This window comes from Drosophila mojavensis, unplaced genomic scaffold, assembly GCF_018153725.1.
Source record: "Drosophila mojavensis isolate 15081-1352.22 unplaced genomic scaffold, ASM1815372v1 contig_81, whole genome shotgun sequence".
Taxonomy (NCBI): domain Eukaryota; kingdom Metazoa; phylum Arthropoda; class Insecta; order Diptera; family Drosophilidae; genus Drosophila; species Drosophila mojavensis.
The window spans coordinates 2,478,111-2,494,058 of NW_025318907.1; the positions used below are offsets into that span (position 1 = coordinate 2,478,111).

At 38.5% G+C, this 15,948-nt stretch overlaps 1 protein-coding gene across 2 annotated transcripts; it reads left to right on the forward strand.

Annotated features, from left to right (window-relative positions):
* Nucleotides 1-6,979: 6,979 nt before the first annotated feature.
* On the forward strand, nucleotides 6,980-15,016 carry LOC6580517 (skin secretory protein xP2). Of its 2 annotated transcripts, XM_032730380.1 has the most exons (3): nucleotides 6,980-7,065; nucleotides 7,133-7,629; nucleotides 14,523-15,016. In XM_032730380.1, the coding sequence occupies exons 1-3, from the start codon at nucleotides 7,063-7,065 to the stop codon at nucleotides 14,929-14,931; spliced, it is 909 nt and encodes a 302-aa protein (XP_032586271.1). In that variant the 5' UTR covers nucleotides 6,980-7,062; the 3' UTR covers nucleotides 14,932-15,016. The 2 variants fall into 2 exon arrangements, with proteins under 2 accessions (XP_032586271.1, XP_043867120.1); XM_044011185.1 differs by lacking the exons at nucleotides 6,980-7,065; nucleotides 7,133-7,629 and adding an exon at nucleotides 14,254-14,337 and having other exon boundaries at nucleotides 14,416-15,016.
* The last annotated feature ends 932 nt before the right edge of the window (nucleotides 15,017-15,948 follow it).

The window sequence follows — 15,948 nt, forward strand, 5'->3', positions numbered from 1 at the left end:
ATATCAGCGTCGACAGATGAGGATTGTAATAACAGATACTCAGCAATGGCTTGTGAAAGTCCCAAAACGTCAAGAGGGCCTCGCTTTGATTTGATTCTGAAATTGCATAGAAATGAATGCGATGTTTACGAAAGTGAATGAGACTATGAGGCATTATTTCACTTATGTATTTATAAATACGAATATGAATATCAATAAATAAATTTATTGAATACAAATTATTAAAGGAATCCAATATATTTGAGCTGTCTAAGAAAATTAAATTCATTTTAACTTAATTTGTATATATTAAATTAAATTGTATAAATAAATTTATTTGCATAAATATTAAAAGTAAAATTAAATTAAATTTTATTTTATTATTTATTTCTTATTTTTAAATTAATAATTATTTATTTTTAAATAGATTTTTTGTTTAGTTTTAAATCAATTAAAAAATATTTAATAATTTTTTCATATGAATATATACAAAATTCAATTTTAGCTAGTGAAATATACATATTAAATTATATTAATCATAATCATTTCACATAAATATAATACTCTAGCAGCTAAACAATATAAGTATATTAATATTAATTTTAATTTAATTAATAAATTTAGTAAAATGTAAATTTGACCATTTGCATTATTTTGTATATTATATAGTAACATAACAAACAAACAAAACAAGTATTCTTAAAGAGCGACATGTGCTTAAAAAATTGCAATTATAAATTTGCCATATCCTGAGTGCTAGTTTGAGACGTTTGTGCAAAGTGCATGTAATGCGGAGACAACAATATTATAAATTCCTCTCCATAAGATAGATATATGAATATTATATAATGCTATTACGCCAACCCCTGACCAAGTGCCACGTGAAATTGACTGCAAGTGCGAGTGCGACAGCGACTGGTGTGCACACTTTTCGCATCTCCCATATGCAGGTGACCTAACTGACCCTTTTAACCAGCTCTCAAGTTGATAGCGAAAGTTCCTTATCATAATTTACAAGACAATTAGCCAGACATTGGCCTCAGTCGGCGACTTTGTGGATGCGGCCGCACTCCACCATATATCGATGGGAAAAACTTTGTCTGTGAAATGTTGCTGTTGATGGCGACAGAGAGTGTGTGTGGGAGAGAGAGAGGCAGAGAGAGAGCGGGAGAGAGAGAGTGAGGGAGTGAGAGAGCTACTTAAAGTTTACAGGAGCCGCAAGGGCCGCAAATGCCAGACAATAATTAGCCAAATTTATTGTAATTAGGCGCACACGCATGGGCCACATGCCACAAGCATACCCCAGGCATGTGTCCTCGGGTCCCTATAATTATTATCATTGCCATCTGTGCGGACCTTCTAACTATTGTCGCATGTGTGCGTACGAGCTGAGAACGCATTTAATTGCACAAAGCGACAGTTGCTTTGCTCTTAGCGTCTTTTTAAATAATTCAGTTGGCTGTAAGTGCCGGGCTGCATCCATAAGCTGTCCATGAGCGCCTGGCCCAGGCCCGGGCCCTCGCACATGGCTAACAGCAGCGAAACACGCCAAAAACAAAAAACATGTCGGTTAAGTAACTTGAAATGGGCATAGAACATGGAGCAACGCTGCTGGCTCAGGCAGTCGAGTCACGTCACGGCATGTCGCTAATTTTTCTACTCTTTTTTACCTTTTGCGAAGCAGTGACGAAAGTTGCGAGAGCTGCGAGTTTTGGTGCAATGCGTTGAATTACGTTTTTTGTTTTTCAACTGTTTGAAATTCGAGATACTCTACCTGTTCTCAGCTTTAAAGGCGTTTTCATAAATTCAATCTCTGCATATATTTAATATAATATATAAAAAGAAAAGAGCTCAAACTATTAAATTTATTAAGCTATATTTACTTTATTTATTTATTTATATGGGACACTTTATTTTTAATCAATTTACGGTATACAAAAGTGTTGTGTTTTAAATTTTTTTTTTTTAATTTAAGAGTACAGGACACACATTATCCTATATTTGTGTTTTATTGTTTTAATCAATATTCCTTATTTATTTGTTTTAAGAGTCTTCTCAAAAGTAATGTGATAAATAATTAGGTTTATAAGAATAAAATATTCATAGAATGATTCTCTGGGATTGATTTAAAACATAGCTAGATTTTTATTTTATTTATTTATTTATTTTTTTTTTTTTGATTTATTTATTTTTTTTTTTTTTTTTTTTTTGTATTATATAACTTCTAAAAATATTAAACATAATAATATCCTGTACAGAGAATGATGTCGTGATGGTCTTTAATCATAAATTGACAGCTCTCAAGAGTTTGTTAAATATTCGCTTTGGGGCGCCTACATTGTGACAGCAAATGGGCAGAGGAAAACTCAGCTTTGAGTCGAATGAGGAGCAGTTAGCGACACACACTCATACACACACACAAACAGGCACACACACACACACTCATACTTAGAAAAAGTGCAGCATACCGCACGGCGCACGTTTTCTTTTGTAAACTTTATTATTTCGTGTTAAAAGTAAATAAACTTATGCGGGCATGCTCGCTCTCCCACTCTCCTGCTCTCCTGCTCTCTTTCTCTCTTTAGCTATCTGTGCAAGTATCCACACTTAAGTGAAATACTAGACGGGGGACTCACACATGTGTGTGAGTGTTTTTACTACTGTGAGTGAGGATTGGTGGGGGCGTTTGCATTGTTTGGCACTTGCAGTAGCTTTGCCTTTGCCTTCCTGCTGTCAGCCAGCCAGTCCAAATTGAAATTGGACATTAGACGTACACACAACGACAGAACAAAATGGCAGCTGCCGCGACTCTGCTGACAACTACAGCAACAGCAACAACAACAACAACAACAACAAAACGAACTGCTGCAACAACTACTTCGAGTCCTGCCTGGTGGCGCACTCATTGTGAATGACAACGCCCCTGGTACGTGATTTCATTTCCGTTTGGCTTTGTACGCTGCACCTCACAGCTGGCAACGTTCGTCGAGTCGCTGTGAATCTGAAGTTCTCGACTCTCCTCCCCTACCCTCCCCTCTGGCCAACCCTCTGCTGCGCCGCATCCACTTCATTCTGGCTCTTTCTTTTTTGGGGGTCGCTTTAGCATTCAAAGCGACTAACTGTAACTGTAGGTACATAACGTCTATATACAGCTGCACTTGTGTGTGGGGCCTCGGCAAATGCACATTTTACTGTGCATGCGTGTCGTTTCATTAAGAATTTTGCGCTTATCTGGTTGGCTGGCCCGGCCACTTGACAGGTGGCTCCACCTACCGTACACAGTACGTACTACACATTTTATGCGTCTTTTAGCTGATTTACGAGAGGAACTCTGAGAGTCTGATTGAGTGTGTGTGCGTGTGCATGAAGGGTTTATGTGAATGAAACGTTTTTCCGTACTAAAAGATATTCTCCATATAATCCAGAATATCCCGAATAGCTATCAAATCACTCTATGCAAGTTAAAGAAACTAACCAAACTACTACAGTAAAGCCTCTGTTTGACTCGTGAGGCGAGCATTGACGATGGCCAACTGGATGACATCATATGCTAATTATGTCAATATTTGGCCACATCGGCTCATTGTAAACCAAATTATAATGTGCCATCTATATGTGTAGGCATAATTAAAACTATATAAATCATAACTCATTTAGATGCAAAGTGCAGTCCGAACAAAGCAGAATACAAAGCGCAGATTGCATGATAAAAGGAAAAAATATCAAACAAATTTGATTTTCAAATTATGAACATAAGTATAGCAAGAGGTAGTCGGAAACTGAGTGAGTGAAAACTTGAAAGTGAGTTCGAATAAATGGCTTAGCATTTAGACAAATTAGCATTTACACAGACTGATAACCGAGTCTTAATTACAGCTAATCAACAAAATGCCAAAACAAAGCGGCCAAGAAAGCGGGCAAGAAGCCGTAGAAGATGCAAAAGCCAAAAACAGAGTCGCACCTAGCAGATGCTTGAGTAAAATTTGAATTTCAAAGTCAAGGCCAACAGATGAGCCATAATTAGCCCTCCGTTTGTGGCGCTCAGCAAACGACCACATTAAAATATGCATACAAATTATACATGAAGGAAAAAAGGCAGTTAAATATATAATAAAAACTAGTTGGCTAAAACAAAAGAGCGACAAACTGGAACATAATTGTATTAGCCATGCGCCAGACTAGTTGTATGCGAATGCACTGCAAATGAGAGATGAGATGTGGGACAGGCCTTAGATTGTATTGTAGATGATCGGAAGCTAAGCCATGCAAATCGTATGCCCATAAATTGGCCCTCAAGAGATCGACATTTACATACGCGACTCGTCTGAGAAATGGGAAACAAACAAAACGCTGAAAAGTTCCAATTTGAAATTTGGTAGCTGCATATAAAATTAACAACAAGTTTTTAGATTCGCTTGGGCCATGAATCTGTTTGACTATTTGAGTGGCGCGTCTTGTTTGCGCTTCGCTTACGAATGGTATGATCCAACCGCTGACAAAGAGTGAGAGTGAGAGAGAGAGAGAGAGAGAGAGACGTACCAGCCCGGCCAGCCGGATCATAAATCTACTAGCCAATATTTGGACAGCGCTAAAATTAAGCAGCAATGCTCATGATTAACGGCTTGATAAACTGAATTTGTAGTTGCAATTTAATCCGCAGCACAGCTCATCTAGCCAGCTAGCTGGCCGAAGACAACGTCGTGCCAGCAAATTAAGATATCACCATAAATAATGGGAAGCATTCGTAGAGCCAGCTATAGACTATGAGGAAATAATGCACGAGTCAAGGAAGAGCAACCAAGGCGCGCAGTTCTATACAAGTTTAGTATTTAAATACTGTTTATTATTCCTCCATTTGCTAATGGTCTCTATCGAAATTTCAAACTCAAAATATTAAAGAAATTTTATTAGGGGGCGTCAGTCAACCAAATTAACACACGGAAGACTACAGATTGCCTATTGTCTCTCAGATGCTTATGTTTCGCATAACAATGCAGAGGATGAACAAAAGAGTAAGCGCCGTCAGCTTCTTTAACGTGTTTCCTTATGGTATCAAAACTGAAACACTTTTGAAATTTAGTCTTAATTTATTCATGTGTGTTAAATTAAGCTGAAAATAAAAGCACCGTAGAGAATAATATTAAATGCAACAAGAACTCAAATTTAACAAAAATAGAAACTAATAATAATAAATAATCACAATTTTATGCATGGTTTATATAATTTGTTTACTATAATTAATAAATTATTTTATTTGAATTATATAATAATTGTTTTTGGCTCGGACATTTTGTAACAGAAAAATACAAATGATAAAAATAAAATAATAATAATGATAATTTAGAAATAATAAACATATAAATTAAAATAAGAAAGTAATAATACCGCTAAAAGAGTATAGATCTTAAATATTGAGTAAATTATTATGAATTATAAATAATATTCAAATACAGATTTTAATATGTAATTATTATAACTTTTTCGTTTCATTCAATTTTAATTCTTTTTTTTTTTTTTTTTTTTTCGAGCTCATAAATTAATCACTTAAACTATTTGTATTTTAATTTCCGATACAATCTATCAAGTATGTGTAAACAATTAATTATTTTACATTATTCACTCAATTATTCGCACTCTCCGATTTGGGTTTCAAAATATGTTAAATGTTCACGATAGCACTCAAATATTTTATTGTGAACAATGCTCAAAGCAGCTTCTGTGTCTTTTAATTATCATAAACAAAGGCAATCATTTGCATGACATACAAAAGCCACAAATCAGCAAAGCGGAATCAGACTCCAGGTATATTTCGAACGGTTCATGAACGAATCGCTAATGAGCTTTGGAATAACTCAGTAGCAAGCGGTGCTCATGACCGAATGAGCTATTTTAATCACTTCTCACGGAATAAGCTTGTTAATGCATTTGACATTTACAGGGTATATTCAATATATACATAGGTAAGGGCTTCATTATAAATTATGATATATTTATATTAAATAATAAATTAAAGCTTTCATTTACGCGTTACTTCCTGAAGGCGAGTCTCTTCTATAAATATTTCCACAAGCGATTAAGACAATAGCCCGGCTGCGATCAGCCTTCACGGAGCTGTCAGCCAAATCAATTTGAAGACGTCACGTCTATTGCCAGACCCATATTCAAGCGTGAGCAAATGGAACTGGTTTCTGGTAGTAAAATGAAGCAGAATCAACATATTAATGGCCAAAGGCCAAAGACCAAAGGCCCATGAATATAAGTATATATAAATAGAAATGAACGGGATAGAGACAAATCAAAAGAAAAACAAGCCAAATACAAGCAACCGAGAGGCAACGATAAGAATTATGTCAGCATAAGCATAAAGTCGTCTAAGCCCTACCCTAAACAATGCTTAAACACTTTCCATCCAGCGATTGAGAACAACGAACTATAACTTAACCAACAAAAAGTTGAAGCCAAACCTGTTAAATGTAATTTGCAAATTTCCGGCTCGACACGAGACATGTGTTAACCGGACTCCGCAAAAAATACTATGAAAGAAATAAGAATAAAAATTCATTTTTGTTTATATAAAATGCATATTTGTAGAAAAGTTCCCGTTAGCTGGCGCTCTTCATTATACTTGATGAGGTTATTAAAAAGCAATTTGATGGCATAAATTAGACAATCCGCCAATAAATTCTATGGCAAACGAGTTGCCATCAAGAGTGGAGCCCATTCTTCAATCGTCTGGCCCCCAAAGACAATTTAGTTAGCAACTCTTAATGGGCTTCTAACCATATTGAACACTCAATATTCAGTATTCAGCATTCAACATTCAGCATTTAGCATTCAGCATTCAGCATTCAATATTCAGCATTCAATATTCAATATTCAAAATTCAATATTCAATATTCAATATTCGATTTTGTCTACACCTAAGCAAACAACTGACGCCTCTTCGAGGCAGGTTTTTCACAATCGCCAAGAGTATTTGGACACCCGCTCTCATCAGCGAATGGTATAAATAGTAACAGACCAGGCCCAGACAGACAGAAGCTATTCAAACGCTTGTGGAGTAAGAGCCGAACTATCACCGAAATGGTAAGCCACGATGTCCACGTAGAGCCCACTGCTCGGAAATTGGTTTTAATCGCGATCTATTGCACAGAAATTCTTGGTCGTTGCCGTTGCCTTCCTGGCCTGCGCCAGTGCTGATGTGTCCCAGCTGAGCTCGGGCTATAACTATCAAGCGCCCGCTCCGGTCTACCAGCCAGCTCCAGCACCCATCACCTACGAAGCACCCGCTCCGGTCTACCAGCCAGCGCCCGCTCCGGTTTACCAGCCAGCACCAGCTCCAGCTCCAGTCTACCAGCCAGCTCCAGCTCCAGCTCCGGTCTACCAGCCAGCTCCAGCTCCAGTCTACCAGCCAGCACCGGCTCCGGTCTACCAGCCAGCTCCGGCTCCGGTCTACCAGCCAGCCCCTGCCCCAATCCAAATCGAGACACCTGCACCTGCTCCAGTCAGCAGCTACATCCCACCCGCACCAGTCTCGATCCCAGCTCCTGCTCCAGTCAGCAGCTACATCCCACCCGCACCAGTGTCGATCCCAGCTCCTGCTCCAGTCTACCAGCCTGCCCCTGCCCCTGCTCCAGCACCAATCCAAATTCAGGCTCCCATCGAGTACTCGGCTCCCGCTCCAGCTCCAATCTTGACGTCGCAGCAGGCTATCGAACAGATCGAGCAGCCCTCAATTGATGGCTACCGTTACAAGACTGTGCGTCGTGTCGTCTACCGTCGCAACCGCCTGTAAATCTAGAGCTCCTAAATGCAGCGCATCCTAACGAATCTCCCATAGAATATCAATAAAATAAAAGAAAAACTAAAACTCAAACTTTGCCAAATTGTTTTCCAATCAAAATGCCAGCCCGGCCGCACTCAATCAGCAACAGTCCCAATCAGCGGCTGCAGCCAGCAACTCCAACTTTATGGGCACTTGAAGGCAAGCCTGTTCTCCACTCTCTTTCTCTCGCTCGCTCGCTCACTCTCCCGCTCCCTCTCTTGCTTGTGCCTGGGCCCAGCATCGATTTAAGTTGGAAATTTATGAAAGCCAAATGCATGCTTGGGAGAGAAGAGAGAAATCAACTTAGTATCCGCATCGCAATCGCCATCAGCAGACAGATAGCAAGAGGTGGCCGTCAAGGAGTTGCAGGAGCGGCAGCTCGGCCCGTTCCCTAAGGAGTCGCCGCACGGCATTCGGCATGCACTCACATTTATCACGAAATTTATGGGCTGGAATGAGCTCTGATGATGTGGAAATTTTTCTCGTTAGATTCAAAAGTTCCGCCCACAGCCACGCCCAGGCGCACGGCAACGTGCACATTGGCCTCATCAGACCACTGACCACTTGTGGCTGCGACAGCCGCAATTGCGCTAACAAGTGCCAGGACTAACCGAGCACAGGGCAGGGGCTCGCCACGGAATACGCCGGGTCGCAGACCAAGGAAAATTAACAAGAAACTGCGATGACATCGACGACGACGTCTTTACGATTTGATTAGGGAAATGTCTGCAACGACGCGTTGCCTCCAATGGATTTAACAACCCAGCCGCTGGCCAGGGTCACAGTTCAGGCAATATAGTTTGAGCTTCCACTTTAAAGCCTCGCCGCAGCAGCCACACACATTACACGGCGTATACTAATTAAAAAGATAAACAAACTAAGAGTAGGTTGGCCAGCAAATACCCTCGCAGCTGCGCTAGAGTAAACCAGCTCTATAAAACAAACAACAATTATTATATTCAATCTCTTTTAAAATTAATTTGAGCTCAAATAGGGTCAAATAGGGCTTATTTTGCACTCTCCATCTATCTGGAACTTAAATTAAGTTGTAAACAGCTTTCATAATTACTCAAAATTTTACCGCTGCCTGTTACAAACCCTGCTTCTGTTTCATCATGTCCCAGCTTATAGCCCAATCATGTACAATAACAAAAAAAAAGCTGCCAAATTAATTACGTAATTAAAACAAATCATTTTTTGCTCTCTGCATCAACCGCATCACGCGGAGCAGAGGACAAAGGACAAGAGGCCCGGGCAACACCAAAGCCAGTGCCCCATGTCCAAGCCGGCTTTTGTTAATTGCATTTTGGTCAAATATTGGCAGCTTAATTAAATGAATTAAAATGCGTTTACGCTTTGATGCGCACATCCCGACATAAATAAATAAATATACACAAATATATTTACACATACTGGCGCATAGTACGAGCCGCTGGACAATGTGAAAATTGCATTGGTCCAGTTTGACAGGCAATTACAATTTATAGACTATTGAACTTGACCACACTAATCAGTTGGTGTTTGTTCCAGGAATGTGCAGTTGCGGTTGGCTAGGCTTGAGAGATTAGAGATATATCAAAAAACATTATTTGTCTCTATAAAAATATTTATGAAAAATATTTGCAGATAGAACCACCGCATATTAGCTATATATTCCAGTCTCTATAACTGAACATAATGTTACACAAAAAAAAAAAAAAAAAAAGTATGAGCTAGTCAATATTTATCTTTATCTTTATTATCCTTGTTGAAGAAAGCATTTGATAAATTCCATAAATTTCTCGTTGTATCCAGCAATATATTTTAGTAATATATATTAATACATCATTCTTTTATTTAAATTGTTCTTATTCCAACATAATAATAACCATAAAGCTTTCAAAACTTGTCTTACGCGTATAATAAGAGCAAATACCTTGGCCATTAATATTCATATAGAGTTATGATAATCTATCAAAGTACTTCTATGAACTGACCACTTCACTGTTTCTCTTGATTTGTCTTGATCATTGTTTTAACGGTTTCTTCAAAAAGAATCTTTTGAACCGAACAAAATGAACTAATAAATCCGAAAATATAGTTTATTCTGAACTGATTAATTTAAATTTATTTTTTCAAATTTGTTCGAAAGTTTTTACTTTCATATTTTAGATTAACGTTCCCGAGGGGGGCGTGGTGGTGAAAAAACGACTGCAAAAACGGCCAAAAGAATCAGTGCGAGTTTCATCTTGTAGATTTCGTCTTCTTCAAGTATGTCGAATATGAGAGCAACTTCAGCTTATATAGCTGATACTCTGGAGTGTGCTCATAATAAGCAGAATGTGGGTACGGCTCGTATGTGCGGAACGAATGGGACTTGGGTGAAACAAGCTTTTTCTTGTATTCCAATCTAAAGGCGAATATATTTTAATAGGGCTATCCAATAAATACATTAATGTGGTCATAATTTTTGCATATTTTATAGAAATAAATAATAATAATAATAATAATCTGTATTCTATTCAAACATATAGATGACAAACGCACACGCACTGAACAGTAACTGCGATTAGTGAAGCTCAAATCCGAATAACAATCTGCCAGGAATCGAGCAATGTGCAATTTTCAGCCTCATTGCACATTGCTTGACAACTAAGCCAGCGCCGAGTAAATAAAACGGCTCGGGGGACAGGTGGTGCGGCAGTGGTGCGACAGTATCGCGGCGGTGGCTGGAAACAATTGACAGTTGGCTGCATTTGCAGCCGCACTTAATTAGTAGTTAATGATGCTGATTAACACGCATTATGGCCAGGCTGTCCCACTCCTGCCCAAACTCTGATCTGCTGCGAGCTGTCCAGGTATACAATGTGTAATCAATGCTTTAGGCGCCGTGGATTACAAAATAATCGCACGGCAGACAAGCGCCATGCCCGCCCAAAAGTATGCAAAAGAAATGTACTCAGCGCGCGACAAAAAAAAATACAAAATACAAAAAGTTAAATGCGACGCATATAAAAACTGATGAGGCCTACGAAAGGGGAGTGAGACAGATGGTGGGGCTTACAGCAAGCGCAGCTTACGGCTGTATCGAATACACATACACACACACACACACACACACACACACTCGCACAATATTGACAGTATCTGCGTAATTATATCAGCAGTGGCAGCCGCACGGCCACTGAAATATGCAACGTTGACTGCCTTCATTTATTTTTACTGTTACTGCATATTGGGGCGGCGATTCGATGTGCGGCATATCGCTGCCCATTTTACACCTGTACCACACAGCCCAGCCCACACCATCCGCTCGAGCCAACGAACCACCGAGCCATCGAGTCGCCACTTTGCGCTGCTGCAGCAGTTGCACTTCATTTGCAGCATTAATTTGTCGCGCGTTGATTTATCTCGCGAAATATACGGAAATACGAGCACATAACACCACGACCCACGGCTTGCTGCTGGAGGGGAGGCAAGGGGAGTTGAGTTGCCTGAATTTATGATCTGGCAGTCGGCGGGCATTAAAAATTGTTAAAATCGATTGTTAAGCGTTGTCAGCTGTTGAAGAGTTTGGCATGTCGTTGGGTCAATGCATTTTAATCCAGTTAAATGCATTTTAAATATACTTTTCTCATCAGACAGCTGACAGAACACGCGTAAGTGCGGTTGCTTCGGCTGACCTTGAGAGCAGTTAGTCGATAAGCAGATGCCATCTGATAGTCAATTGAACTTAAAGCAGGAAGCCGCATCCCAAACACTAAATGAATGCATTAGAAAAGCAGCGCGATTGTAAACACGTTAATCAAACGTGACGCATATGGAAATGAACTACTTAATGAACTGCCTCAGTTCATCAGAGGCAAGTTTATATTTAGCCAAAGTGGAGAGCGTTTTGGAAAGTGAATGATTTTATAGCCAACTTGTGCTACGGACGAAAAACGAGTTATATTATGTCTGAACATAAGAAGAATTAAAAATGAACAACAGAACATTTCAATTAATATTAAAAATAAATTAGTTCCATTGGAAGAAAAGTTTTTAATACAAGTTGAAAATATGCCAAACAATATATTTTTATAAATTATAAATATTTGTATATACTAATATTATTACCTGTGTTGTTAAGCTACTATATTTGCATTATACAGATTCAACGCTCATTTAAATTATATTTAAAAAAAAAAATTATATTAATAATATTTATTTTATAAATATTTAAAATTCGTTTAAATGTTCTCTTTTCAGACTAAAATAAACATTAAATATATTTAACCCGATTATAAAATAAATAGGTTAATATAATGGGAAGAAGACTTTTTAATTGAAGCTCCGAAGCTTTAAGCATATTTTTCGTATTCTTTAATGTTTTTGTTTCTGTTTCTTATCTTTATTTTCTATTTTTATAAAAACTTCTTAAAAATTCGTCAATATTTTTAAATAATAATATAACTTTTATATATATTTCTTTTATATTTTCTTAAAATTCTTTTCTTATATAAGTTAGATAATTTTCATCCAAATAAATTTAATTTAGTGTAATTTAATTGAGTGTAATTCTAAATCGATGGACAGCATCAAAGTTCAAATAGTATTGCCATGGAAAGTATCTAAAGTTGTTTGCCCACAGATGATTGTTTCGAATTGCTCTCCAGCAGAAAGTGCTAATCGGATTATAGAAGCAGAAGAAGACAGCAGTGCAGCAAGTGCAACAAATGTCCGAATTTTGTTGATTTCACATTCTCAGTTCCTTCTCTGTGCGATTGCAATATTATTTGAAGCTTTCGTCTCAATTTGTGATTTCCACAATATTGCGTTGTTATTCCTTAAAGCACATAGAATATACCAGCAAATGTTGGTTTTGTTTTCTTCTGCTGAACATTTCAAATCCCCACCCAAATAGTTGTGTGCCGTCAATTTTTATATACATGCATATATTTCTGTGCAGCGTTGCAGCTTCAGCTATTAACAGACAAAAAACTAAATTACGTATACGCAATGTTGCATGACATGATCTGAGCTAGCAGTAAGTGTATGGGTGTATGGTTGCGTATGTGTGTTGAAAAAATTTCGCAGTTTCAGTTTATTGGTGCTGCGAAAATAATGGAATTGTCAAAATAAAAGCGGGTTAAGTGCTTGTTTGCATAGCTTTTGTAGTTTTTGTTTGACACAAGCTGCAAATATATTCGAATCACAATGGCGACACAGCAGTCGAAACTCTGACAGTAACACTAACAACAAGAACTACAATAACAACAACAGCAACAACAACAACAATAAAGAGAGCGACGCCCAAATGTCTCAAAAGCTTTTTGGCATAACTAAAGCGTTGACAATCCGCAAAGTGGCTCATTGGCAATTTGTGTAATTAAAAGACATGTCCTTCACTGAATTTCCACACTCACACACACACCCCCACACACACTCACACATACACATACATATATATTCAACTATTTGGCTGATAATTTGTTTTTCATGGCGTCGGTCACACTGGCGACACGCTCAACTTTTGACCTGCAAGCAAACGCATATTCAGATACGCATTATATATCGCATTCATATATCTATATCTGTATCTATCGCATACAAAGCAACTGTGAGCCATCAAGCTACAACGACAACAATCGACAGCAATGAGCCGTTCACTGGGTAGCGAGCCAAATTTGGCAAGACTCTTGGCTTGGCTCTTTTGTCCAATAGACACTGGTCCGCCTTATCACAGCTAATTAAGCAAACTAATCACAACAACTTTTTGGCTTGCCCATCAAATCAGCTTAACTGAACTCCGCTCAACTTAGCGCAGCTCTGCTCAACACAAGTGGTAGTTGGCTTTGATAAAAAAAAAAAATAAAAAAAATAGCATTTATGTTTTATGCAAATTACATTTAAGCTCAAGCACTGGCAAAAAAAAAAAATACACTGAGAATAGCACACGATATTGTTCATCACCGACACACAGACACACTATACTTAGACAATGGGAAATACTATATTTATTTCTCATTTATTTTCCAAAGCAAAAAGTATTTTAGAGAATAAATAAATAAAACAGACATAGATAGAAAATATAAAAACATATAAATAAATAATCATAAAATAAAATATTATATACTTTGTATATATATTCATATAAATATCATCGCTCATTATAAGCATATTGAATTCATCAAACGTCATTAAATGGATCAATCAAGTCATCAAACATTTATCTTTGCCCCAAATATAGCAGATGCATTGTGTTCAGTTTGTGTTCAAGTTGAAACAATCGGCAAATTGTTTCAGCTGCTCCTGATTAACATATCTGATAATGGCCACCGTTGGACCCCACCAGCCCGATTTGATACTCTACACTCCATTAGTCTTTGTGTAACCATCTGTTGACAATAAAATTCTGGTTTCTGGCATATTAAAAGCCTATAATTTGAGCAATTCTTCATCGCGTTTGTCTGCGCGGATTTAGCACCGCGCACAATTTCATATAAATACTACCGCCCCGGGCTGTCCGAGATATACTAGCAACTGAAACGTTCCAAGTAACATACTCAAACATGGTAGGTGGACGCAGCAGCGGCTACTGTCGATTGGAGCAGCGAGACTCAAGGATTAATCCTTTCGATTTTGACTTGCAGAAACTTCTTGTTGTCGTCTGTGCCCTGTTGGCCGTTGCCCACGCTGATGTGTCGCAGCTGTCCGGCTACAACTACGCCCCGGTGGCAGCAGCCCCAGCTCCTGTGGCCCCAGCTCCTTTGCCCGGCAAGATCGCTCCTGCTCCCGTGAGATCCTACATTCCTCCTGCGGCACCAGCACCCGTCAACCTGCCCGCCCCAGCTCCAATCAACGTGGCCCCTGCTCCAGCTCCGGCTCCCATCAACGTTGCTCCGGCTCCAACCAACCAGTACATCCCCCCAGCAGCTCCCGCTCCCGTCCAAGCTGAAGCCCCAGCACCAGTTGCTCCAGTCTCTCTGCCAGCCCCTGCTCCGGTCAACCAGTACATCCCTCCTGCCGCTCCCGCTCAGGCTGCCATCCGTGTTCCCGCCCCCGCACCAGCGCTGGCTCCCCAGCCCTCTCTGGAGGAGATCGAGCCCATCTCTAATGATGGATACCGCTACAAGACCGTGCGTCGTATCATCCGTCGCCGCTTCTAAGCAGTGATCGAGAGTCCTAAGTCTAGGGCGATGACAAGAAGTTGATTCAATAAAAAAAAATATTAAGTTTGTACAAAAAACAAAAGCAATTATTTTATTTCTTTCAAACATGAAACTCAGCTCAATTAATTCAGTGGATTGTAGCCATTAATTTGTGGTATTGCTTTTTGGTCATCATTAAGCGAAACATCTTTTATATTTTGAGTCGGTTTGGTATTCAATTCATTCAGATGGTTTGCTAGACCCTGATAAATGGGATTAAAAAATGATGACAACATTTTTAACAACAAATGCGGAAATAATTCTGTCAAAGTTCAGCTCTCTGAGTTAATTTTAGATTCAAGAACAAAATGTAAATAAACTAAGATTTGCGACTTACGAGTATTCAATTTCCAGGCGCACGTGGCTAAAAAAAAAAAAGAATAGTTAATAAATCATCAGGAAACCAAAAACACAGAATCGCTTTAGAAATTTACAGGGTATTTCTAGAAGGTGGATTAGCTTGAATTATTTACTATGAGCAATTGAATCCATTCATTATTTTAAAGTATATCCAAAATTTGTATATGATTAAAGTGAAGATTGCTTAGAATAGATCAGGAAACATCTTTAGCATTTACATATCAAAGAAACTTAATCGAAATCTAGACTGTCTAAGACCTTAGATTTGACGTATGTATATATCTATATATAAATATCTATAAATATAGCTTAGCTTAGCTTTCTATACGACTGGTCTTAAAATAGCTTAAATTAGACTAGGAAATATTTATATTCGATTTGATTTTATATTTTATTGTATCTAGTCGCAGTCCATCAACTCTTCTATCATCAATCTCATCTTCCATGCGGAGCTCCAATTCCGCAGTTGTGCCTGTTGCGGCCTTCGACTGACTGCTGTTCACATACGATTTCCTTGCTTGGAAAAAAGAAGATTTATGCTGGGAATAGTGGCCAGCATATTAACACTTTCATTATGTAAGAAATAAATTCGAATTGATAGTCATTTTATGCTAA

What these genes read in the sequence shown, in the direction of transcription:
- LOC6580517 (XM_032730380.1), top strand. An exon ending in GCTCCAGCACCAATCCAAAT is followed by an intron (nt 7,630 to 14,522) that starts TCAGGCTCCCAT and finishes AGCTCCTGTGGC; the next exon opens with CCCAGCTCCTTTGCCCGGCA.